General features: G+C 62.2%; 1 protein-coding gene across 4 annotated transcripts in view; it reads left to right on the top strand.

Moving 5' to 3' along the window:
• Positions 1–24,697, top strand: part of PPFIA1 (PTPRF interacting protein alpha 1) — a 79,445-nt gene that overhangs the window by 23,391 nt on the left and 31,357 nt on the right. For 2 of the 4 annotated variants that reach the window (XM_029956776.1, XM_029956775.1), the window contains exons 2-15: positions 7,945–8,046; positions 8,297–8,461; positions 8,828–8,902; positions 9,153–9,254; positions 9,438–9,659; positions 11,147–11,293; positions 12,841–12,975; positions 14,236–14,319; positions 16,236–16,367; positions 17,503–17,565; positions 18,603–18,682; positions 20,841–20,976; positions 22,475–22,698; positions 24,568–24,686. In XM_029956776.1, the coding sequence (XP_029812636.1) occupies positions 7,945–8,046; positions 8,297–8,461; positions 8,828–8,902; positions 9,153–9,254; positions 9,438–9,659; positions 11,147–11,293; positions 12,841–12,975; positions 14,236–14,319; positions 16,236–16,367; positions 17,503–17,565; positions 18,603–18,682; positions 20,841–20,976; positions 22,475–22,698; positions 24,568–24,686 (1,786 nt within the window). Of the gene's footprint in view, positions 1–7,944; positions 8,047–8,296; positions 8,462–8,827; positions 8,903–9,152; positions 9,255–9,437; positions 9,660–11,146; positions 11,294–12,840; positions 13,006–14,235; positions 14,320–16,235; positions 16,368–17,502; positions 17,566–18,602; positions 18,683–20,840; positions 20,977–22,474; positions 22,699–24,567; positions 24,687–24,697 lie in introns of all 4 variants that reach the window. The other 2 variants (XM_029956774.1, XM_029956773.1) reach the window with 1 other exon arrangement.

Here is a 24,697-nt window from a genome sequence, read left to right as displayed (position 1 = left end):
TCCGGTGTTTGATGGGCACGCACCTCAGACCTCCCCTCTCCTTGTCCACACTCAGCACCTTGTGATCAGCCTGGAACGGGGGGCTCTTCTGCCTCCGCTGACACTGCCCTCCCGGCTGGGAGCCCCGGCTCTGCTCCTGCTGACTGTCCTATAATGTCCCGAGGGGAGCACGTCCCAAACTGGGCTGTTAGGCCTCCCTTCCAGACGCGCTCTGCCCGGAGCCCCGCGCAGGAGATGGTGACTCTGCCCTTCACCTGCTGGGGCCAGAGCCCTTGGAGGCGTCCTGGGCCACTCTCCCCCGCCTGTCAGTAGGCGCTGCTGGGAAACCTGTCGGGAGCCAGCCTGCCTCCCCTGTGCCCGGGGCCTGTGCTCCGCCGCAGCGCCTGCCCCCCCTTCCGTGCAGGGGGCCTTTAAGACTGAAGAAGGGCCTAGCGCCTGGCCGGGGGTGCTCGTGTTTGGTTTAGAGTCCTCTCTTGGGCTGCGGCGCCCTAACCCTGGTCTGGGCTCAGACACTCATTTTTCCCGGCGGGGGGGTTGCGGTGGCCTGGGAGTTGGTGTGTCGCTTTTCTCTCCACCCTTGCCCCCTGCCCCGCTTCTGCTCTGCTCCGGGGGCTTTGTTACTCAGTGAACCCTTTGTGGCCGAGCACCGCCTGGGTCTCTGAGCAGCTGGCCTGCCCCCTCGGCAGAGCCCTTGGAGTCGTAGACGGACAGCTCCTGAAGCCTTCGGGGTGAGACCTGAACTCCGTTCTGCCGTGCCTGGGGGCCTTTGGTGCTGCCCCCGACGCCCCTCCCCAGGACCAGACACTTTGTGCCGGGGCTCCCCGTGCCAGCTGGCCGGCCCCTGCCCGCAGCTCGGCAGCCGTGCCTCTCCGTCAACGGGCACTCGGGTCAGCATGCCCGGCACTCCACAGTCTTCCCCGCTGCTCCCCTGCTGGCCGGGCCTGTTGCTGGCTCGTCTGTCTGCTCCTGCGCAGCGACCCGCGGAGGGGCCGGGCTTTCCCCTGTGAACTGTGACTTCAGGCAGGATGGCAGCACAAGCCCGCGGGACGTGCCTCGCTCCGGACGGCAGCAGGAAAGTAAAATTTGTAGAGAAGTAAACCAACCAAAAACTAGAAGCACACCCCCAGAAGAGAAGAGCACCCTCAGTACGGAAGCTGAGTGGAAACCCGGCAGGGTGAGCACGAGTGGGCCAGGCCCCCCGCCGGCTGTGCTCCAGGCGCCAAGCACCAGGGCCGTGGGCAGCCTGGCTTCCGCGTCCGGTGCAGTTACAGCGAAGGTCAGACTCGCTGTTCGGAGCTGGGTTTAGATGAGGCTTCCCCACGTCAGGTCACTGTCGCCGGCACACCGGGGTTTGTGGGAACCGGGGGGCCCGGGGGGCTAGGAGGCAGTGTGTGGGCAGAGCCGTACTGTGCGGTGGCCGTCACAGGATCTGCGCCGTCTGTGGGAACCAGGCGGCAGGAGCTGCTGTCGGCGTAGAAGCCCAGTGCTGGCCTGAGACCCGGGGGCGCGGGGCCTTGGAGGGGCAGTGGCTGGACAGAAGGCAGGGAGGGAAGGGCCAGCGGTGCAGCCTACGCAGGCTGAGCCAGAAACCAGGCCCCACAGCCGCTAGGCTCGGCTCCTTGCAGAACGATGCATTCACTCCCTCCGAAATGCACTGCTGACTAGTACGATTGTCAAATGAGTGTGTTCAGGATGTTTAAAAAGATAAATTAACATCCCTGAAAGGAAACGAGAAATTCCAAAGCAAACAGAAAGGAAACCAGAGAAGAAGGGCACGACGGAAAACAGTCTGAAATCTAGTGAGTGAAGACGGTCTTGGCTGGAATGCGGACTTGGGACCGGACGTGATTAGGGACAGAGTTAGGGAATTGACCCAGATTCCTGCACTGGGGGACAAAGTGGTGAGATAAAAATCCAGGGCCCTGAGCGGGGCCGGCCAGCAGCCCACGCCCCCTTGGACTTGCCCGCCATGTGCGTAATCACGGACCTCTCGGAAGCCGCTCCGAGTCTGGTTCTCCGTCACCTACAGCAGGAACAGAATTTTCTGATACAAGATCTTGAAGATTAGGTGCAAATCTCTCAGCCTTAGGCTTCGGACCACCCGACGGTCAGCTAGTTATTTACCAGAGCCGATGGAAGTCAGGGTGCTTGGTCTGACTCCATCGGGGACCTGCGGGCGGAATGTGTGCGGGGCCTTGAGGGGAGAGCCTGGCTTTCTGCCCACGGGGCCCGGTTCCGGGTGCAGACTCTGTCAGGTTTGAAGACCCGTTTGGATTATTCTCATTTCATTTCGTTGTCATTTTCTTGTGTTTGCCGGTCTGCCTTGAAATCCTGAAGTGAAGGGTTGTCCATGTTCTCTCGAGGGAGCAACCCTGTGTCCAAAGAGCACGTGTGCGCGCATGAATGGCCCTTAGGTCTCTATGACATAGCCTAACCTCGTAACTGCTTGTTGAAGAGCCAGGGGGTTGCAGGGACGCGGGTGGCAGCGGCCCCCTCCGCGCTCTCCCGCTGCTTCCCTGACCGCACTCCGCTGCGCCGCCCGCTCGCCGCCAGCTGTCTGCCCGCTCTTCTCGGCGCTGCTCGGGGTAGAAATGCCTCCAAACCAGTCAGATTCTGGCTCCTTCCGGCCTCCGACTGCCTTAGTCTCTCTCTGCTGCGCCAGGGCCACCCTGCAGGCTCGGCTGAGTCTCCGCCCAGTCGCCTTTGAGCACGACCTCCTCAGGGTTTAAACTTTGCCCATGAAGTCCGCTCCTCTGGGAAGAGGCTAGGAGTCCACGCTTTTACGCCTTTCCTCTCCTCCCCACCAACTCCGAACCGGGGCTGGGGACAGTGAGGGACAGCCCTGCTGTAGGTGCTGAGCACTCACTTGGAGGAGGCTGGGCAGCAGCCTGGGGTCCTCTCAGAGCAGAGAGCAAGGGCACAGATGGCCAGGGCCCCGCCTTCCGAGTCCCCCCTTCCAGCCTCCGTTCCCAGAACCAGGGAGCCGCTGCCTTTCAAGCACGGGGCCCAGGGCGTGGCCTGTCACAGACAGGTGGCTGGGGCAGGGTGGGAAACCTGACGTCCTGTTTCCTTCCCCCCACCCCCTGCCAAGCCCTTGGGCTTGGAGACATGGAGCCCCGAGTTCTTGGTTTGGGTGTGTAGGGGGCAGGTGCAGGAGCCCCGGGCTGTTGTTCAGGGCGGCCAGGGATTCCATGCTCTTGGCTGCAGCCTCTGGGCTGGGAGGAAGTGGGCGGTGTGGGGGAGTCGGTTTGGGTTCACATTTTGCAGACTCGCCTCCTTACTGAATCTTCATAGATTTTTAAAAAATAGATGTTTCTTCGTTTGTTGTATGCCCCTGGATGGCTTGGGGGGCTGAATAGTTGTTGGATGGAATCCTTCCCCAGTCTCCTGGGGGTGCAGGTCTGCAGGGCTTCTGCCGGGAAGCTAGAAGCTGACCGCCCAGAGCTGTGGCCGCTGGGAGACGACACTCTGTTTAGAAGGTTAACTCGATAAAATGACCATTAGCTTAGCACACCTCTGAAAACGCTCACAGTTTCTGTACATGAGCTGCCTCGGTGTGCCTCCCCCGAAATAACCACAGTGAAGAAAACACATTTCCGGGCACCTGGGGCGCTTAGTCGGCAAAGCATCCGACTTCGGCTCAGGTCATGGTCTCACAGTTCATGAGTTCAAGCCCCACATCGGGCTCTGTGCTGACAGCTCGGAGCCTGGAGCTGCTTCGGATGCTGTGTCTCCTCTGTCTGCCCCTCCCCCGTTTTCACACGTGCTCCCTCTCGCTCCCTCTCTCCCTCTCTCTCTCTCTCTCTCTCTCCCTCTCTCTCTCTCTCTCTCTCTCTCCCTCTCTCTCTCTCTCTCTCTGTCTCTCTCTCAAAAATAAAAACATTAAAAAAGAAAATAGAAAAATTATTTCTATTTTACTCTTTATTGTCGTTGATTACAACAGTACTGTTTGCTTTGTTTATTCCCCGTGGATGAGCACGGCTGACCCCTGAACAACTTGGGGTGTGGGGTGCCACCCTGCTCACAATAGAAAATCCATGTATACCTTGTAACTCCTCCCCCCAAAACGTAACTACTAATACCTTCCTGTTGACCAGAGACCTTAGCAGTGACCCCCACAGCCCGTTAGCACTTACGCTCTGTGTCGTACGTATTATAGACTCTACTCGTAGAGCAACGTAAGCCAGAGAGAACACGGGCAGTCCCAGCGAGGGCGGGTTCACAGCCTGTGCCGAATGGACACCCGGGTCAGCGTCCGCCCGCGGGATGGACGGGCAGGGCCCCGCAGGCGGCGCGCGCGCCACGAGCCCTACGCCTCAGGAGCGAGAAGGATGCGGAAGATCCGAGTTTGTTTGCAGGTGTGACAACTCGTGCGTTGCCAGCGAGGCCTGCCGGTGTGAACGCTTCCCGATAGCCGGGCGCCACCGTCCGAGTGCCCCGTCACCGCCTGGCCAGCGCGCCGGGGAGCGGGCCTGCAGCGCCACGGGCACATTGCTGACACAGTGCCGGGCGCCCTGGCGCGTCGTGACACCGCCCGAGACCGTGGGCTGAGAGGCGTTTCCTCTGGGGCTGGGGAGAGGGTGCCGCAGAGTGCCGTGCTTCTTCCGGAGCAAGGTCGTGAAACAGCGCGTTACTCTCCTATGTCGCCTCTCCCTCCCCTCTCGCCCGGGTGAGGGCGGGCTGCTCACCGGCACACAAGTCTCGCCGTGATGGTCCTCCTCGTGAGCGGCCAGGTGGCGGGGACACACGTGACCTGCGCGGCCTTGCATGCGCACACTCGATCTTCACACACACACGCACGCACGGCAGGTGCTTCTCCGGGCGCCGTGGTGGTGACTCGCTGTCTGGTAAGCAGAGGCGGGTCCTCACGGAGGTCCTCATCTGCCCACCTGCTCGGGGGCCGCCGTCTTGGGTCCCCGGGGGTGGGCGGGGAGGCGGGGGAGCCGGGCACCCTCGGTGCAGCTTTCCAGAGTGCATTTCTGCCTCCCCTCTGTGCCTTGCCGTTTCCCGGCCACCGTCCCCGTGTCACGGAGGGTCCGAGTGCTCCGGCCGCGACTGCGCTTTCCACACGCCCCCCCCCCCCTGCTCTCTGGCTGCCGCACCGGATCTGCTCTCCTTGTCGTCTTCTGTGACCTCCTTGGGCTACTCTGAGCCCTTGACCTCTAGGATCCACATCTTGAGCCCTTCGTCTCCCAACTCTTCCTTTTGCCATATCCACGACCTCGTTCTCGATGCCCTGCCCTGGCTGTGTCTCAGGTCCTGTGAGGTCATGACAGCACGGGGACGGGCTTCTCCCAGAGGGCTTTGTTCACCGTGCCGGGCCTGGCGGCTTCCCTGGGGTTCTCTGTAACGGCGGTGGCGTCTTCCGGACCTCCGCGATGTTCCTTCGGTGCCGGTTCTGTTCCGTGGCATCGACCATCCTTCCGTCAAGTGCGTGTGTCATGAGCCCCACGGCCCTGGTCCGTCCGCTGGGTAGAGCCGCCGTGCTCCAGGGCAAGGGGGCTGCCGCCACCCACTCGATGCCAACTGGTGGGGCTCCGGGTGCCGGCACGTTGTCCTGTCTCAGAAGAACTTGAATGGACAGGGCCTTGCTGTCGGGTCCTCCCGAGTCGAGGGACAGCCTTGGTGGAACTCGTCCAGAGAAAGGGTCCTGGTGCTTCTTGGCTTCGGGCCATGGGGTGAGCTTCACAGATCAGGGCCGCCCTGCGTCCACGCAGACGGAGCTACTTCACTCCTGCCTTCACTTCCTGCCTCACATCTTGGTGCCCACTTCTCTTCCTTGAGGATGAATGTCCTCTGTGGCCTCGGTCCCCGAGAGGCCACCTCCATCCGCAGGAAACCCTGTGCAGGCAGGCCTCGTCGCCCCGAGCCGTGTTCTTCTGCTCCTTTCCGTGTCGGAGGACGGCCGAGGCGCGGCGCGCACCCCACCCCCCACCCCCGCTCCCTGGCGGCCTGCTCCGGGGCGTCCGGGGACCGTGTCCTCGTGGTGGGGACGCTGCTGCTCCTTCATCTCGACCGTTCCCCGTCTGAAACCACCAGGCCGTCCATCCTGTGCCAGGGTCGAAACGCTCAGCTTTCGGTCCTTCCCTTCCTTCTGCCTTAAGCTCAGACGTAAGACTCCGCCTTTCTGGAAGGTGGGTCGAGTCTGCAGTGCGCCTGTCTGAGGGTGCCGTGTCCGCAGAGGTGCTGCGTCTTCCACGCGAGACACCACGCTCTCTCGTCGGCCGCAGCGACAGCTTCGTGGCTTGGCTTGGTCCGGCCGCGGCCCCCGCGCTGGCTGGCTGGCACCCACACGCGTCAGGCAGCTCAGCCTCGCCTCGTCCCGCCACACCCCTCTTCTGCACCTCGGAGCACGTCCAGCGCCACCAGGGTGTGGTTCGGGGTTCACGGCATTGCGCTCAGCAGGCCGGGATCTACCCCAGGGTCCTGAGAAGTCACTTTTACGGCAGTTCCTTACCTGGAAAGGGACCTGCTCATGGCAAGATGATGAGCGGACTCTTGAGGTCACCGCGCAGCAGCAGGAGGTGGCGCACAGGTACCCCGTCCCTCCCCCAGGACAGCATCTGCTGCAGCCGGTTCTGTGCGGTTCGGACTCAGTACTGCATCCTCACGTCTGTTTGGGCTTCTCTTGACGGCAAATGACATCGTGTACAGTCTGGTTACGGGCGTCCGTCTTGATCCGTTCTACCTCTTCATAGTAGATTTGTGGATCGTCTCGGGTAGTAAATGATAAAACTGCCTAGTATCTACCTAGATTTCCTATTTTCGGGGGTTACCTTTTTCTTAAAATTGTTGACGTTTCTAGGCCACTTGGTTCATGTGCCAGTCTTTCCAGATTGTCGCACAGCTCCAGAAAACTTTCCGGTGCGTTAGTGAAAACAGAAGCCCATGTCGAGGTGGCCTGCATGGTTCTATGTCGCGGCTCTGATAGGCTTTCGTGGGTTCGCCTTGTGCAGTCAGCCGGCAAGGGGCGTGGTCAGTGCTGTGGAAAGTTCCCTTTGAGCGGCCAAGGGTTAATTTGTGAATGCACTTGAAGAATGTCACCTGTTTGTAAATAGATTTTCTAGAATCGCCTGAATCAACTATGTCCTGTATTGTGACTGTCACGTGGTCAAGTGGACATTCATTTCCTCCTCTGTCCTTCAGAGACGAAGCTCCGGGGCTCCCACCAGCCCAGGGGTTTAGCGTCTGACTGTTGGTTTGGGCTCAGGTTGTGATCTCACGGTTCGTGGTTTGAGCCCCGCATCGGGCACTGCGCTTGACCGATGGGAGACTGTGTGTCCGACTGTTGGTTTGGACTCAGGCCATGATCTCACGGTTCGTGGTTTGAGCCCCGCATCGGGCTCTGCGCTTGACCGATGGGACACTGTGTCCACGTCCTGTGAGCCCACCTCCCCGCCATGTCCAGGCGGGCGCTCACATTGCCGGGGAGCAAGCCTGCGTGGGGCTCCTCAGAGACACTCCACCCAGGCAGCTCTCTGCTTGACTAAAGAAATGAGTCTTAAACTCTCCCTTTCTTCAGGAGCCCGACCAGCATTTCTGGAAAGTCAGTTTCGTATAGTTGACCTTGATGGGGCCGGTTCTTCAGGCTTTTGCTTTTGCTTCAGGCTCCAGCTTTTGGGTACCGTCAGCCTGTCCCCGTGGCCACTCCACAGTCCTGCCTTCCAGACAGGGCCCGGGGCTGGGGACGGGCGGTGGCCTTCCCGGCCTGCTGTTCCCAACCCAGCAGCGTCTCTGAGTGACGAACCTGCGAGGCCCCTGCAGTGCCTCTGTCTCCTTGAGGGTCGGGCCCAGGAAAACCCCTGGGATTCGTGCGCGTCACGGGAGGGGCTTGGGCACGCGCTGGGGCTCAGGGTGGTGGGGGGACCGGGGAGGGCTGGGCAGGCCTGGCGCGCTCCGGCTGAAGCCCCTGCCCCCTCCGCTCTGTCCCCGCCCCGCCCCCAGGAGTTCGCGGCGCTCACGAAGGAGCTCAACGTCTGCAGGGAGCAGCTCCTGGAGAGAGAGGAGGAGATCGCCGAGCTGAAGGCCGAGAGGAACAACACCAGGGTCAGTAGCTGCCCGGCCCCTGGGCTCGCCCCGGCCCCGTGCCCCCTGCAGCTGACTGCGACCCCGGAGTTCAGCGTCTCAGACCGTGTTCCGTCCCGGATGAGAATTAACGCTCTTCTAATATGTGTTTGAGGGGGCGGCTCCCTACCTTGAGACCGAATTCGAGGGATCCAGGCTGGGTTGAGCGTTGGGTTCTGCTGAGGCCCGGGTTGAACGTGCCCGTTAAACAGCGTCCCTCGCCGCCCCGCAGCTGCTGCTGGAGCACCTGGAGTGCCTGGTCTCCAGGCACGAGCGGTCCCTGCGCATGACGGTGGTGAAGCGGCAGGCGCAGTCCCCGGCCGGCGTGTCCAGCGAGGTGGAGGTGCTCAAGGCCCTCAAGTCCTTGTTCGAGCACCACAAAGCCCTGGACGAAAAGGTGCGTCCGACGCGGCCGTTTCCGGTTTGCACGCTCGCCCCGTGTTACCCGCACGCGTCGCCCGCTTGTGTGACTGGAGCTTCCTCTTGAGCTTCTTGAGTTCTTGCGAGGAGACAGCTCTGTGCGGTTGGCGGCTGGCGGACGCGTCCTGTGTCCTGCTTGCTGTTGCGGATTGGGTGATGTAACTCATTCAGGGGAAGACCTCAGTCGAGTGGAGAATTTAAAGCTGTTAGCGAGCCAGTTTGTTAGCGCCCCCGGGGAGGACAGCCGCGCGCTGTCGCGTTGTTTGAGGCTGAGGGGCCCTCGGGTGGCTGTGCAGCAGGGGCGATTAAGCCCGGGGTGCGGACCGCGCCCCTCTGTCTCCAGGTGAGGGAGCGGCTGCGGGTGGCGCTGGAGCGGTGCAGCCTGCTGGAGGACGAGCTGGGGGCCGCGCACAAGGAGGTGAGCCCGCGCCGCGGCGCTTCCGTCCCAGGGCCTTCCTTGTGTCCCTGGTTTTTATAAAAAAAAAAAAGCACCAAGACGAGGGGTGGGGCCATCACGCGTTGCTGACTTTCCCACGGGCGGGCGTTCCGGCCTCCGTGACCGGCCTCCTGGCCCCGCCCCGCGCTCGCGCGTGCAGGCGTGCCTTTCCGAGCGGAGTTCTCTGTCTTTACTTATTTCCTCGCCTTCCTCTTCAATTCTTTGGTCTTAGCTAATGCTTCTCCAAGAAAAAAACAACCAGAAAACCGCGCTGACAGACGGAGCGCTTGACGTGAACCACGAGCAGGAAGCCACGCCGAGCACGAATGGAAAGGCAAGTCCTCAGGCTTCCTCCCCCCCCACCCCTGCGCCCAAGGACGCGCGGCCCGTGCGGGGGCCGCTGCTGAGGCGCAGGGGCCGACTGCCGGCGTGGGTCGTGGGGCTTGACCCCTGTCCCCGAGGCGCCCTGTTGCCTAGCTCACCGGACAAGGCTGTTGAGGGATTTTTTCCCCACCAGAGGTCTTCTGACGGCTCCTCAGGCCACGAGGAAGACCTCGCCAAGGTCATCGAGCTCCAGGAAATCATAGACAAGCAGTCCAAGGAGCAGAGCCAGATGAAGGAGCGCCTGGCCGCCCTCTCCAGCCGCGTGGCGGAGCTGGAGGAGGATCTGGACACGGCGCGGAAGGACCTCATCAAGTCGGAGGAAGTGAACACGAGGTTGCAGCGGGACGTCCGTGAAGTGAGTGGCGGTAGGCAGGGCGGAGCGCGGGGTGTTTGGTGCGGTCGGTGCCTGGTGGGGCCTCTCTCCGGCGGGTTGAGCCTTCGGGGTTCTGTACGAGTGGCAGCGGGAGAGAACGGTGCTCCGGGACCGGGGCCGCTGCCTCCCCGTCTGCGTGGTGGGCCGGGCGGGCAGGGTAGCGCCCTGGGCTTGCCCCACGCCGCGCTGCGCTCACGGGGTCGTTCCTTGGAGTCTGATTGTCGTCACAGAAACGGGCGAGGGCAGGGTGGTCACCTCCTTCTGGCCCCGTGAGCTGCCCTTGGGGGAGCCCCGCCCAGCCCTGCCTCCGCAGGAGGGCCGTCTGCGCCCCCTCTGTTCAGTAGCTCAGTGCAGGTGAGGTCGTGTGAGACTTTGAAACAGAAACATTCGCAGAGACGATATAACCCGTCACGTCACGTTATTCTGCGGCGGGGGGGCGGAGACTCTGCAGACGTCCCGTTATTCTGCGGCGGGGGGGCGGAGACTGCAGACGTCACGTTATTCCGCGGCGGCGGGGGCGGAGACTCTGCAGAGTTTGACGCGCAGAGAGTGTGGGAATGCGTTTCGGAACACTCGCTGCTCTTACTGCTGAGGCTGCTGACTTAAATTCCGTAGGAAACCGGGCGGGGGGGGGAACGGAAGATGAATCTTCAGGGCGGGGGCGGAAAGCGAGGGCAGAAAGCCCGGGCTCTGTTTTCAGTGTAAGGTCCCCTGTGACACAGTATTGTCACTGGATCAGGCTTCACAGGTTACTTCCAGTTACATGAGAGTTTGGATTTTGTTTCCATTTGTTGACACTGCTGCTCTATCTTCCTGGTAATGGGAAGAGATCTCATCCAACTCTTACCCGGGAGCGAGGGTTGTGTCTGACCGTGTGTTCACCGAGAGCCAGTCCCTGTTCCCCGGAAAGCTCCCTCGCGTCGGGGGCAGCAGGCGTTGTGACTTCTGGGAGGTTTATTATCCATTTCTCTTGTAACACGTCCGAAAGAATAGGCTTGGTAAACCCTGAGTGGCCAGAATCCCAAGCAGGCTCCACGCTGTCCCCGCAGAGCCCGTCGAGGGGCTTGAACTCACAAATCGTGAGATCATGACTGAGCTGAAGTCACCAGCTCAGCCACCCAGGTGCCCCGAGGATGCTAGTTTTATATTTGGTTTGAAAATTGGGATTGAGGGGCACCTGGGGGGCTCAGTCAGTGAAGCGTCTGACTTTGGCCCAGGTCACAATCTCACAGTTCGTGGGTTCGAGCCCCACGTTGGACTCTGTGCTGACAGCTCAGGGCCTGGAGCCAGCCTCGGATTCTGTGTCTCCCTCTCTCTCTGATCCTTCCCTGCTCAGGCTGTCTCTATGTCTCTCAAAAATAAATAAACATGAACGTTGGGATTGAGCCCAGTATTTGTGTCTGGACTGCGTGCCTGTGTCTGTCCCACACTGACCCCCACCCGCTTTCCCTCCGGCGCCCCTGCTGCAGGCCATGGCCCAGAAGGAGGACATGGAAGAGAGGATCACGACTCTGGAGAAGCGCTACCTCGCGGCCCAGCGTGAGGCCACCTCGGTACACGACCTCAACGATAAACTTGAAAACGAGATCGCGAATAAAGACTCCATGCACCGACAGGTAGCTCCTCTCGTAGAGCCTCGTCCGACTTTCATGAATTACTAGTGACGTTAAAGACCTGTGACTTTCAGGTTAGAAATCAAGTCTCAGCATAGAGTTTTTAGAATCTTAGAGTATTGTGATCGAAAGCATGGGTTACTTCAACTTAAGTTTTAGTGACTTAGGATTTTCTGTCCTGTGACACGGGGCCACGCGCCTGGGCTCTTCCTCCGTCTTGTTTTAAGTGCACGTCACTCTGTGGCCCTTTTAGCACTTTTCCCAGAGGAGCAGCGAGCGGCCAGGAGCGTGCAGGCAGCTGCCCCTTCTGTTAGGGCCTGGGATCGGGGTGGGGGGAGGCGGAAACACAGTTGGCGGGAGGGCATGAGCCTCCTGTGTGCCGAGAGGCCGTGCACGCGCCTTCCGTGGTCACCTCAGGTCGTCCGGCTTAAACGGGAAAACCAAATCCAGCTTCGTGGAAACATAGTAAGTTTGTCTGCTGTGTTTGTAAGTGGGTCAGGAAACCCAAAATACTAATACAAGTAAAATACTAGGAAGCCGTTAGGAATTACGTTGAAGAATGCTATGTAAGAGCACGTAAGAGGTTCTAAGTGAGGAGTGTGAGAGGCAGAGCCTGAAATCCTGCCTAGAGCACCTGGCTTCTTTCCTGTGGGTTTTCAAGCGCGGTGTCTGGTGCTTGTAGACGCAGAGCGGTGCGCACGCAGAGGGAAGGCCGCGTGCACGCAAGTGTGACCCTCACGGGAGCCTTAGCTCACACGCGAGTCTTCAAATTACTGTAAATTTTTTTTGATGTCTCTTTATATTTGAGAGAGAGAGAGAGCACAGGTGGGGGCAGCCAGAGAGGGAGAGGGACACACAGAATCCGAAGCAGCTCCAGGCTCTGAGCTGTCGGCACAGAGCCGGACGCGGGGCTCGAACCCACGAACCGTGAGACCATGACCTGAGCTGAAGCCAGATGCTCAACCAACTGAGCCACCCAGACGCCCCCCAAAATTGCTTCCCAAAAAAAATCTCTTGCCTAATTTTCCACATTGAATTTTTTTTTTCAGGAGTGAGAGGGTTTTTCTAAAGAATAATCATACACTTAAAAAGTAGCTGCACTGGCCTTAGGCCCCCTCTCAGGAGCTCTGCGCCGGCCGCCGTGCCCGCGGCTCTGCCCTAAGTAGCGAGCCGCAGACCACAAGGCTGATTATTTTTTAGAAGGAATAGAACTGTGCCCTTCTTTCCTTAACTTGTCAGGGAGAACGAGCAAGCTTCTCAGAAGTGGGTTTTCTTTAACGTACGGGAACCTTGTCTCTTGAAAACTTCTTTGAAGATACTGAAGGAGAGTAAATACTTGGGCGAGAAGGGTTCTGCACGTTGAAACAAGGCCCGAGGAAGTGGGGGCTCCATGCAGCAAGAGAAAGTTTACTCCGAAGCAGCTACCAAAACAGTTGGCTGGCGTCGGAACTAACTTAGAAGATCTCTGCATTTAGGTTTCGTTTCACTTTATTCAAAAGAGAAGCGGACAGCAGATTCGCTGCATTCCGATGCTTTGCCTTCATCCCTAGACGGAGGACAGGAACCGGCAGCTGCAGGAGCGCCTGGAGCTGGCGGAGCAGAGGCTGCAGCAGACGCTGCGGAAGGCCGAGACGCTGCCCGAGGTGGAGGCCGAGCTGGCGCAGCGGGTGGCGGCCCTCTCCAAGGTGGGGCCCTGGCTCCCAGGCCCCGTGGCGGTGGGTCGCCCGCGCCCCTTACGTGCCCCTGTCCGCGACGTGGGCGCCGCGCTCCGCGAAGCAGCCCCGGTCTGCGTGCGGTGCCGCTGTGTCTGAGACCGGAACGCTGTGCGCGCGCCCGGCTTCGTCAGACGCGTGCCGGGGGCTCCGCTGCTCAGAGTTCCGGCAGCAGCCGCGGGCGAGACGAGGCCAGGGGCGCCCGGGGCCCAGGCGGTGGGGCTGGGGCTCTTGATCTCAGGGCTGTGAGTTCGAGCCCACGTTGGGTGTGGAGCTTACTGAAAAAAACTAATAAATAAAAATTTAAAAAATGATAAGATTTTTCTCAGAAATGGGAAAAACCTATTCTCTTTCAAAAGTAGAATAAATTTATAATTCTTTTACTTAAAAATGTTTTTAAGTATTCATGTATTTTGAGAGAATGTGCGCACATGTGAGAACAGGGGAGTGGCAGAGAGAGGGAGAGAGAAGCCCGAGCGGGCTCCGTGCTGTCAGCACAGTGCCTGACGCGGGGCTCGGGCTCCCACCCCGTGAGATCGCGACCTGAGCTGAAACCAGGAGTTGGATGCCCGCCTGAGCCCCCCAGGCGCCCCTGTAATAAATGAATTCCCAGTGATCCACTCGCTGGTTCAGCAGACACGGGCGAGGCATGTGCCCACGGGGGGCCAGGGGAGAGAGTAGTTTCCAGACGCGGTGCGGTCGGGCCTGGGATCCAGCCGTGCTCGCGGGACAGGGGAGCACGGGACCGCGCAGGCGGGCCGGCCTTCCGGGCCTCACGCTGCCGTGCCCCCGGCTGCAGTGCAGTCAGGGCCCCAGCGGCGGGGGCGGGATGGGCACGGGACGCCGGCACCCACCGCTGATGTCGGGCCGGGCGGTGGCATCGGGCGCCCGCAGCCCGAACAGCTGCCACGGAGCCTCTCCCGCCTCCGCGATCTGCGTGTAAAGTCTCCGTTTCTCTTCTCCCCTGTCCTCTCTCCTCTCTCCTGTCCCTGGTCGGCCTCTAGTCCGACCCTTTGTCTCCTGGACACTCTGCTGCTAAGGAAGCTAAACTGCTGGAACTCAGTTCCCAGCTTAGGAAGGTAGCACGGGAGCGCTGCTCCGCCCCGCCTGCTGCTTCCTGCTGTGCGTGCTGACCGAGGCTGCGGGCTCGGGGGGAGGGGCCCGGGGCGGGACGCCCTCCGCTCCCAGCTTCCCGGCACACGTGAGGCCGGCTGACCCCGCTGTCGCCCGCAGGCCGAGGAGAGGCACGGCAACATCGAGGAGAGGCTGCGCCAGATGGAGGCTCAGCTGGAGGAGAAGAACCAGGAGCTGCAGCGGGTACGTGTCCCGCTGGGCGGGGTGGGGGGCGCGGCGCCTCGTTCTCCCTGCTGCACCGTGCCGTTGAGCTCAGTGGCCTCGTGCGCCAGTTGTCTGCTGGTGAGTGCGCCCGGCACATGGACGGCGGTCCAGGGACGCCGGGGCCCCGCGGGCGGTGTCTCGGCGGTGGAGGCACCCCCACAGTGCTCTGTGCCCACCCACCGGCTCGTCCGCAAGGGACCTCACAGGGGCCCCTCGGCCCAACCGGAGGTGCTGGCCTGGGGTGAGTGAGGCACGTCCCGGAGGAGAAGTCTGCTTGCTTAGGATGTGACGTCAAGGTCCCGATAACAGGTTAGAGGCCTGACCTCTGTCCCCAAATCCCGAATAATCCCAAATTTCTGCTCGAGACGGAAAGGCATAGGTCGGGATGAAGTTCCTAAGAAGAGGAAAACCGTATCGAGCATTGATGAAGGGAGGCTCGTGTCCGTTGAATCCCCAGAGACTCTTCTCTGGGGAGCTGGTCAGAGGTCGCCATGAAACACCCAGGAGACAGACCGGGCCTCGGGCCACCCAGTCCCGGGGCGTCCACCCCCGTCAGGTTATGTGTCCACCATGAGCTCACAAGTGTGGCCCTGGGCCATGAGCATCACACATGAGCTTCCAGGGCGTGAGGCTCCGACACCTGCCCGTCGCGCCCCGTTGGCCGGGCCCCGCCTCCCATTGCTCGGGCGCACAGCCAGGCGCTGGCCTCTGAGGCGAGAACTCCACCTTACCTACTTAGAGATGCACTTCGTCACCCTCAGGGCTGGGCTGTAGTTTGGAAGGAGGCTGTTGTAAGTATCAGCCGTTTTGCTTTAAAACCACTTGGGTGCTGGTCCCTTCTTGTGGGTGGCCAGAGTCCTTTCCAAGTGACGGCAGTTACTGTGTGTCAGGCGTGGTCGTCCGTGCTTTCTGGTCACTCCTGCCAAGGAGAGAGATGCCAGCACGCGTGTCCTACAGATGAGGAAGCCCGAGCAGGGAGGGGCCGACTGCTGCCCAGTGTCCTGGGGGCGCCGCCTCCCCCCTGGGCGGCCCGGCTGGAAGGCACCGGTCACCCCCGGGCACTGCCGGCCTGTTCTCGCTGTTCCGCTTTGTGTTTGTTCAGGATATGGGGCAGAAAGAGGCTTTTAATTTTGTTCTTTTTAATATGCTTTTTTTTTTTTTTTTTTTTTTTTTTTTTTTTTGAGAGAGAGAGAACACAAGCAGGGGAGGGTCAGAGAGAGAGACACACACAGAATCTGGAGCAGGCTCCAGGCTCTGAGCTAGCGGTCAGCACAGAGCCTGACGCGGGGCTCGAACCCACGAATTGTAAGATCATGACCTGAGCCGAAGCCGGACGCTTAACCGACTGAGCCACCCAGGCGCCCCAGAAACAGCCTTTTTAAGCCAGGCAATTGATGATGGTTTTGTAAAACACAGACCTGTCAGCTTTGCCTCTGTTTGAAAGTTACTTGAGGTAATTAGTTATAATATTTTAATGCAATTTTCCATTACAGAAAATTCAGGTGATGTCTGAATACAAAGAAAAACTGGTGAATTTTTTCCAAAGTGGATTTTTTTACCTTTCACTTTTGTAAATAGATTCATTTCTTGCCCCGTGAATCCAGATCCGAGCTTCTGTTTACACCCGGGAAACTCCTCCTCCCGTGTGTGGATAAGCTGGTCCCCTTAAAAATATGCTCGTTCCCCCTGGAAACCTGCCTCCTGAGCCCCTGCGAGCGAGGCCCCGGGCGAGCTGTGTCCCGGCACCTGCTAACTAACGTCCCTCGCAGGCTGGTCCCTGCGGCACCGCCGAGCCCGCCGAGGAGGGCCCTGGGCGGGGCAGCCGGGGTGGCGTGGGGGTCGGCACGCCGTGCGGCGCCGGTGATGGGCTGCTGCAAGCTCGTGTCGTCCCCCAGGCGAGGCAGAGAGAGAAGATGAACGAGGAGCATAACAGACGCTTATCGGACACGGTCGACAAGCTCCTCTCGGAGTCCAACGAGCGGCTCCAGCTTCATCTCAAGGAGAGGATGGCGGCGCTGGAAGACAAGGTGCGGCAGGGCGGCCGGGGCCCTGCGGGAGGGGGAGATGGCTCTCGATCGTGGACAAAGTACTGACTGCTGCCCACGCCCTGAGGGAAGTTGCCAGCGTCCTGTCCCTGCCTGTCCTGGGTGCGGGAGGCGGGTGCTGCTGTGTCTGTGCCGGGCCCGGGTGCGGACTGTAGGCGTTTACTGATGCTGCGTTGTTGAGTCATAGCTGCACGCTCATCAGTGATCAGCACGGGGGCAGCCGCAGACGGCATAGAAGTCTGGGTGAGGCTGTGTGCCCGTGACCCCGTGACCACAGATCGGGCCGTGTGCGCCGGGGACCCCGAGTTCACGGACCGGGCTGTGGCTGGATGCGGTCAGCAGGCCCTCGTTGGCCCGCCCCGCGCTAGAGCCTGTGGTAGGTCCAGACCTCAGCCTCATCCTGGCGTCGGGATCATTTATGAAGACGACGCTGTGGGGGTGGGCTGTGCCGTGAGGGATTTAATCCACTGAAGACGGGCTCTCCGGTTGCATCTCCTGCCTTCTCTCCTTTCGTCCGGTTTGGAAAAAGTCTAAGCCTGGACTGTGACACGGCCATCATGGAAACACGGTGGCTGTAATCTGAGCATAGGAGGCTCGTGGGATCTGGGTCGGAGAGGCCTGGGGCGACAGCTGGGTTCGGCATGATGAGGCCCGTGCGGGCTCCACCCGGTCCTGAAGACACGGCCCTCGGCCCGTGGTCGCTGCTGGTCACAGGCACACTTCACGTAAAACCCGTCACGAAGGGCGTTATCACGCCCCGTGGGGCCGTGCCTCCTTGACCCCTGGGGACAGCCTGCAGGAGGAGATGTAGTTTCATCTTGGACTTGAAGTTTCCTTTGCAGCTCAGGTCAGGTTTCCCTAGCCGACTGATTCCAATAAACTGACGAACTTGTCATACTTACATTCAGAAATAGGTCCATGGAGACATCTGACATGGACAGAGTACTCCTAAAGGCTGTTACTTCCTGGGGCTTCAGAGGCAGCGGTTTTGCTGTGTGGGCCTGGGCCCCTGCCCGCCGGTGGGGCCCGTGGCCCGTCCGTTTGCTGTGGCGCCGCGTGAGAAACACAGCCGTGCTCGTTTTTAAGGATCAACACTTAGGTTCTGCGTTTTTTCCAGAACTCTCTACTGCGAGAAGTGGAAAATGCGAAAAAGCAGTTAGAAGAAACACAACATGATAAGGTACTTCCGTCCCTAAGTCATTCAGAGTGCCGTGGAGACCGGAGAGGCGGGTGTGCGCGGGGCTCCCCTTCCTCCGCGGCGGCCTCCCCCCGCCCCTGCTCCCACGTCCGCAGGGCCTGCGTCCGGCGCTGAGTTGGAGCCGAGCAGCGTGTGCGGTTCGGAATGTTGAGTCCTTTCAGGGTTCACTCTGAAGCTAAAATGTCTGCCCCCCCCCCCCCCACGTACACTCGCAGCCGAGCGTAAGATCGTAGAGGGTGACAGGTGACGTCAGGCCTCCCCCGTCCTGGCGCAGGCGGTGCACTGTCACACCGCGGAAATAGCACAGAAGCGAAAGAGCTGCTTTTCAAAGCCTTCCACCTTCCGCCTCGTGGTCCCAGCCCCTGTGGTCGGGACCAGCCCCGTTGCGGGGACGGGGCAGCCCAGCAGGTCATCAGGCGGCCGAAGGTCCTTGCCAGCGTCGCCCGCTGGTTCTGCGTGTGCAGGAGTGAGGCCGGGCTGCAGGGGGCACGTGAGGGAGCGCGCCCCGCGCACAGAAGGGCCGTGCACCCCAGCGTCCGGAAAGCCCTGCTCCGGCACCATCAGTGCTCGTGGCTCGGGGCGTCCCCCCACGACCAGCTGAGACAGAGCCCTGCCTGCCGGGGTGCCGACCGGCTCACCGTAGAGCTCTTGGGATTGAGGGTTCGGGGCTCGTGACTGCCGCATGGGCCCGTCACGGTCATTTTGGCCAACGTGCGAGCACGTGTGACGCGGTTCCATGAGGCGCGCGGCTGTTTCAGCCAGAACTGACCTGCAGCGGTGTGTCAGCTTCGAGGGCACAGCATCCTGTTTCACCAGCTCCTCATGCGACTCTGTGCCCGTCCCGTCGTTGTGGTCACCACGTGTCACCACACAGGCCCGACGGCACCGCGCACCGTGCTCCCTCTCGCCCGCGCTCCTCCCCCCGGCGACCGCCAGCTTGCGCTCCGCGTCTAAGGGTCTGTTGACGCCAGTGACGTGACCCTTGCCTGCAGCGCGTGCCATTGTCATCTGCTTTGCAGGACCGGCTCCTACTGGACGTGGAAGCGCTGAGGGCGGAGCTGGAGCAGACGAGACTGAGAGGTGCCACCCTGCACCGCGGGTACGGCCGCCCCCGTGAGCCGCTCGCGGTCCGCACTAGCGCGTGGGCGCGGCGAGGAGCAGCTCACAGGTGCCGACCGCTGGCGCGGGGGGCGCTTCCCGCCCCGTGGCTCTGCCGCGAACCAGCTCACAGACTCTCGCGGCCGCCCCGCCAGGACCTTCGGGAGCGAGCCCTTGGCCGCACGGGCAGTGGGAGTGGCGTAGCTCGGGGGCCGGTGGCTCCGTAGCTGGTGAGGGGAGGGCAGCGCGTCCTCCTGCGGGTTAGGTGCGGGCACCGGGCACCTCGCGGCCGCGGGGGGAGGCGTGGAAGGTAGGGCGCCATCGGTTGGTGCTGTGGGTTAATTTGCGGCCCCCCCTGAGGGTGGCACTGCAGGCGTGGGGATCGGAGGGGCCCCGCGGTCCCGCCCACAAGGCCGCTGAGGTCGCCTGGGAGCAGCCGCCCAGCCACGATTAGGAGGGACACCTTGACTTCCGCGGGGTTATTAGCACAGGGCTTGCGCTGCTTTACATTTTTTGAAAGACTCGAGGAGGGTGACGCGTAGTCGCTCAGCATTGGGGTAGCGGTGAGCCGCCTGTGGGGGTGAGGCAGCCGCTTGTGAGCCGGGTCCCGCAGACAGTGACTGTCACCGAGGTGTTGAAAGGCTTTGCTTCTTTGTAGGAAGTAGCCCCCACGGGAGAGCCACTCTGGCGCAGAGTCGCTGACAGGCTCCTTGGTGAGCGGGAGGCAGGCCCTCGGGCCGCGCAGGGGTGTGTTCTCGGGCAGGTTGAGGGTGCCCCGTGGCCGCCCGCCTCCAGCCTGCTTGTAGGAAGAGGAGAGGCCAGGGGACGCAGGGTCGGCAGAGGCTCTCCCTGCCCGTGGGGCTGTTGGGGGGAGGGCGAGTGTGTGTCCCGAGAGGGCCGCGCGGCAGACCAGGGCACAGGGCGCTTGCTGGCGGAGGTGCTCGCCAACCGGAGGCCAGCGTCCCGAGGGTCACGGCTCAGGGGCTTGAAGACGTGTCTGTGTGAGGAGGCCAAGCGAGTGCACAGAGGAGCGTGTGGACGCGGCGCAGGCCGCTCCCGAGGAAGCTGTCCCGCAGGGGTAGGGCCGTGCGGGCACCTGGAGGGTGGCACCATGGGGCAGTTATGATGACAGAGAAGTTCACACTTGTTGCCCCCCTTAAGGGGTGCTGGCGAACATGAGAGACAGAGGGCCCCTGTGCTCCCGCAGTGCCGAGGGGACGGCAGGGGGAGGGTCTTCTGGGTGCTGTGTCGCATAGGTCTCTCCCGTGTGGTGGTGGTGGCAGGAGAGAGGCTGCTGGGCGCCGTGTTGCTGTGAGCAGGGGCGGCCCGTGGGGGCGGGACTGAGAGGGGGCGGCTGGCCGGTGCCACAGTGGAGTCTGCATGGGTGCCCTCCTGGAGTAAGGAGAGGGGTCCGGAGGGAAAGAGGTGACAGACTGGCTCCCACGTGCAGGCCGGGCAGAGGGGAGGGACCTTTGAGATAGGACTGGATGCCGGGTGGCGGGGTGCGGGAATGGAGAGCCTGGGACAAGGGCGTCAGAGTTAGGGGACACTCTGAACCGTGGAGGAGCCACAGACCGTCCCAGATCACTGATGGGCCCCACGGCAGTGAAGCTAGAACACTGAGCGCAGGGGCGCAGCCCCGCCAGGAGTGGGGGCCGGAGGAGGGGAAGACGGTGCGGCCAGCGGGCTGTCCGGACTTGGACACCAGAGACGCTTTAACTTGGAGACACCAAGAACGCTGCCACCTCCTGTCCAGGGACACCGCGAGCTCTGGTTCCCAAGTCCTATGGCACTGGTGCTCGAGGCGCCCCCTGGTGGCAGGTGGGGGAACTGCCGGGGTCACCTGGCCTCTCTCCAGGGCCTTGGTGGGTGACCAGCAGGTGCACTTCCCTGTCAGGCGGGCAGGAAGTGGCAGGCGCACAGGAGGACAGTTTGCCTGGTGATGGGTTCTGAGGCGGGGCATGTGCCCTGCTGCACATCCGGGGTGGCGGCGGGCATCCCCCCTGCTGGTTTCGGAGACTCTGTGTCCGCAGGGCATGGCCAGCGGCCACGGTGGAAAAATGCCGTCCATGGAGACCTTTTCTGTGAACTGACAGATCCTGGCCTGGCTGATGCAGTTCCCTTGTCCTCTGATAACAGCCTTTCTTTCCCCATTGCAGCCGACCGCACCTGGGCAGCGTCCCGGACTTCCGGTTCCCCCTGGCCGACGGCCCCGCGGACGCCTACGGCAGCAGCGCAGTGTTGCGGCGCCCCCAGAAAGGCCGCGTGGCCGCCCTGCGAGACGAGCCTTCCAAGGCAAGGCCCCTGTCCCCACAGGCTCTCGTGGGACCCCCCGCCTGCCCCCGTCCCCGCGTCGTCTCGGGCCAGGAGGCTACCCTGGGACTCACCTGCGGACAGGCGCTTTCCCCTCCCCCGGTCGTCTTCTGCTGGCTGAGAATTCACTTTTCAGGGCTTTCTTTCTCCTTCTTTTTAAAGAGTAGAAACATTGAGACAGGACCTACGGTTGAGCACAGCACAATGCTGATGAGTCCAGTTTCGAAACGCTAATCAGGGTTAAACGAGTAGTGTTCATCCTTAAGGAGTTCCCGTCTGGAAGTTCAAGTACTTTGTTCTCCGGCCTGCTCAGCAGCACGTGCCCTTGTACACATGTGTGTTCTGAGCAGCGACGGTCCTTGAGCAGGCTCGGGCCGCAGCGTGGCCGAGAACCAGACGGCGGCGCCGGGGGCTCAGGCGCTCAAGCACCCGGCTCCTGATTTCAGCTCAGGTCACGATCTCGGTTTGTGAGACCAGCCCCGCAGCCCTGCATCGGGCTCTGCGCTGAGCGCAGGGAGCCTGCGTGGGGTCCTCTCTCCCCCCGTCTATGCCCCTCCCCCCTTTAAATAAGAAAAATTTTAAAGTGAAGTAAAGGGCCGGACGAGAGGCCTGCAGCCCTGTGTGTGTGGACAGCGTAGTAGGGAGACGGCGAACGGCTCCTCTCGCTGACAGGGTGACGGGCCCCGCGCAGGGCGGGGCGCAGCCCGTTGCTTCCGTGAGCATCGGGGGTCCTCGCGGGGGGCTGCTGGCCCAGGGTCTTGTCGGGTTGTGTGTCACCTGCGGGGACAGAGAGCTCCGGGCCTGGGTGTGGGTGAGGCCTCGGGCCCTCGCCGCGTGACCGCTCCGCGGGCCTGGCTGTCCTTGCAGCGCGGTGGCGGCCTCCCCAGAACTCGTGTGGACGGAGGCCGGGCGGAGGCCCCGCAGCCTCCGCTGCGCTCGCCTTGGGAGCGGCGCCCTCACTTGCACCGCGTTCTGTTGGTGAGAGGGGGGAGCGGGGGGGCGTCTGCTCGCACACGCGCAGTCTGCCTGCGCTGTGCTCACACGCGCCCTGCTCCTCGGGCCAGAGGGTCGGGCCCCAAGAAGCGCAGGGTGCCCCTGCGTCCTCTGCGCTCCGTCTGCCTGGAGCACCAGTGAGCTGGCCGGGCAGCAGACGTGCACCCAGAGTCAGTGGCCCTGTAACGTGACCCGGGCCGGCTGACTGGCTCGACAGATTGTTACATTCCAGCCGTTGTGTCTGATCTGGTCCTCCCCCCATGCGAGTGGTGTCACAGGGATGGCTCCGTCCCGCAGGTGGTCTGCGCGCTGGCCGCCCCCTCGCCTGTCCTCGTGCTGCTGGCTGCATACACACCATTGGCTCGTAGGCGCAGGGCGTTTGCCCGGTCTCTGCCCTTGGAAAACCCGTCTGCATTCTGAGGGATTGGTTTCTCTGCCTGCGGTTGTCACTTCCCGCCTTCGCTGAGACGCGGTTTCCCGCCCGCAGGTGCAGACTCTGAACGAGCAGGACTGGGAGCGCGCCCAGCAGGCCAGCGTCCTGGCGAATGTGGCGCAGGCCTTCGAGAGCGACGCCGACCTGTCTGACGGCGAGGACGACAGGGACACGCTCTTCAGTTCGGCCTCTCTGCTCTCGCCCGGCGGGCAGGCCGATGCGCAGACGCTGGCCCTCATGCTCCAGGAGCAGCTGGACGCCATCAACAAGGAGATCAGGTGCGTGTGGCCGTGGCCGCGGCCGCACCGGGGGCCCCAGCGTCCCCGAGGAAGGTCTGGAACGGACTCTCCGAGTGCTTCCGGAGCATTCCGTGATAGTAACGCTCCGTCGTTTCTATTTCACGCATGTTGTGCAATTGCTCTAGGTTATAAAATTCAGTTCGCCAGTCACCAGGGCATCTGTCCAGGGGCGGTACCATGGGCTTGCGTAGGGTGGGGGGCAGGACGGAGGTGTTCGGCCCCTTCCTCCGGGAGCTGACCGCACGGCCCAGGAGCACTGCACACGTGCCTGGTGAGGCCTGCCAGGCGCCTGTGCGTCCCACCGGGGCTCCAGAGCCGGCCGGGCTGCAGGGAGCCGCGGGCACAGCAGGGAGGTGTGTGGGGTGGGCGCCACAGAGGTGGGAAGAGGGGGACCGGCCGGCATGCGCACTGGGTGGGGTCCTTCGCAGGGCACGTGACAGGGGACATCAGGGAGACGTCCGCTCAGCGCACAGACAGGTGGAAGGTGAGGCGTTGTCGGGGGCGAGGGAGAGAGTGTCTCGTCTGCCCCCTTCCGGCCCGAGCGTCGCCTCACTGACCCCACAGTGGCGAGCTGCCGAGGCGGCGGGTGTCCACCTGCCGCGGGCACATCCCCAGCCCCCGACAGGGCCAGCTGGTGCTGCACACAGAGGAGCTCAGGGTTTGGGGTTGGCACGTTCCCACTCATGTTTGGGTCGTGCTGCCCGGACGCTGGGTGCTGACACCGGTCCGTCGTAGAACAATGCGTTCTCAGAGGGCAGGCATTTGAGTCCTTTTAGGTTCGTCACTGTTTCCAGGGTGTTTTCTTTAGAAATCCTCTCAGCGGTTACAATAGCAAATTGACAAAGCTCCGGGCCGCGTGGGGATGCAGGTGGCGGCCTGGGCAGGACCGGGGAGAGGATGCCAGGGGGCGCGAGAGCCGCTCTGTGTGGGAGGCCTGAGGCCATGTGGGGAGTGGCCACGTGCCAGTGACTGGGCAGTGGGTCCAGGTAGTCACCGTGCACGTGCTGTCGTGGGAAGCCAGCAGGGGCAGGCGTGCGCCTTCCTGCCTGCGGAGAGCGGGCGGCGGGACAGAGACGCGAGCGGGAGAGTGCGGAAGCCTCCCCCGCAGCGTGGGCCAGGTGAACGGGATTTTGCTTCATGCAAGATGACCTGATACAAGCGGTCGAGTCTGTCCAGCGACTGGTCACCAGGGACGAAATCAGCTCTCGGGTGCGGAAAGAGAACTTCATTCGGGGCCGCTGCGTGGCTCCCGGTGTTACCGTCAGGGCGATGGTCCCAGGCGCCTGTCGCAGGCGAGGCTTCCCGACGCCCCGCACGTTCGCGGTGAGAGCGTTCGCTTGCCTTCCAAGTTAACGGGGTAAAGTCGACTTGAATCCAGAAATTCAGGTGAGGCTGGCAGAAAATTCCATCAAATGATACTTTTCTTTGAGTTCAGCCTTAAAAAAAGTCAACTCAACGTTTTCCTCGAGTCCAGAGGCTTCAGCGTTGGGGACTCCGAGTGGCTCTGTGGATCGGTTCTTTGACGCTGTTGGAGCTCCCGATCGCCAGCTGAAAATAGGTCCATCAGCGTCTCAGAGCTGGGGCCGTGGCAGCTGTGCCCGTCATGGCTCCGCGCCCGTGAGCGCGGCCCCGGCCTCTGGCCCCGCTGGAGCGCAGGGAGTGCGGGCAGGCACGGGCTCTGTGCGAGCCCCCTCGCGTTGGTCTGAGAGCAGGTGTATTGAGGAGATCAGAACAGGCAGCTCGCGGGGGCTGAAGTGCGGTCGGCACAGCCGCCTCCGAGTTCACGGACCTCCACGTGCGCGGCGGCGCGTCCTCGGGCGGAGAGTGACCCGTGTGCTTCCGTTGCAGGCTCATTCAGGAGGAGAAGGAGAGCACGGAGCAGCGGGCCGAGGAGATCGAGAGCCGCGTGGGCAGCGGCAGCTTGGACAGCCCCGGCCGCTGTAGACCGGCGGGCTCCGGCCCCCCGCACCCCGCGGCC

This window comes from Suricata suricatta, chromosome 11, assembly GCF_006229205.1.
Source record: "Suricata suricatta isolate VVHF042 chromosome 11, meerkat_22Aug2017_6uvM2_HiC, whole genome shotgun sequence".
In the NCBI taxonomy this organism is placed as follows: Eukaryota; Metazoa; Chordata; class Mammalia; order Carnivora; family Herpestidae; genus Suricata; species Suricata suricatta.
This window is presented reverse-complemented; position numbering and strand designations above follow the sequence as displayed.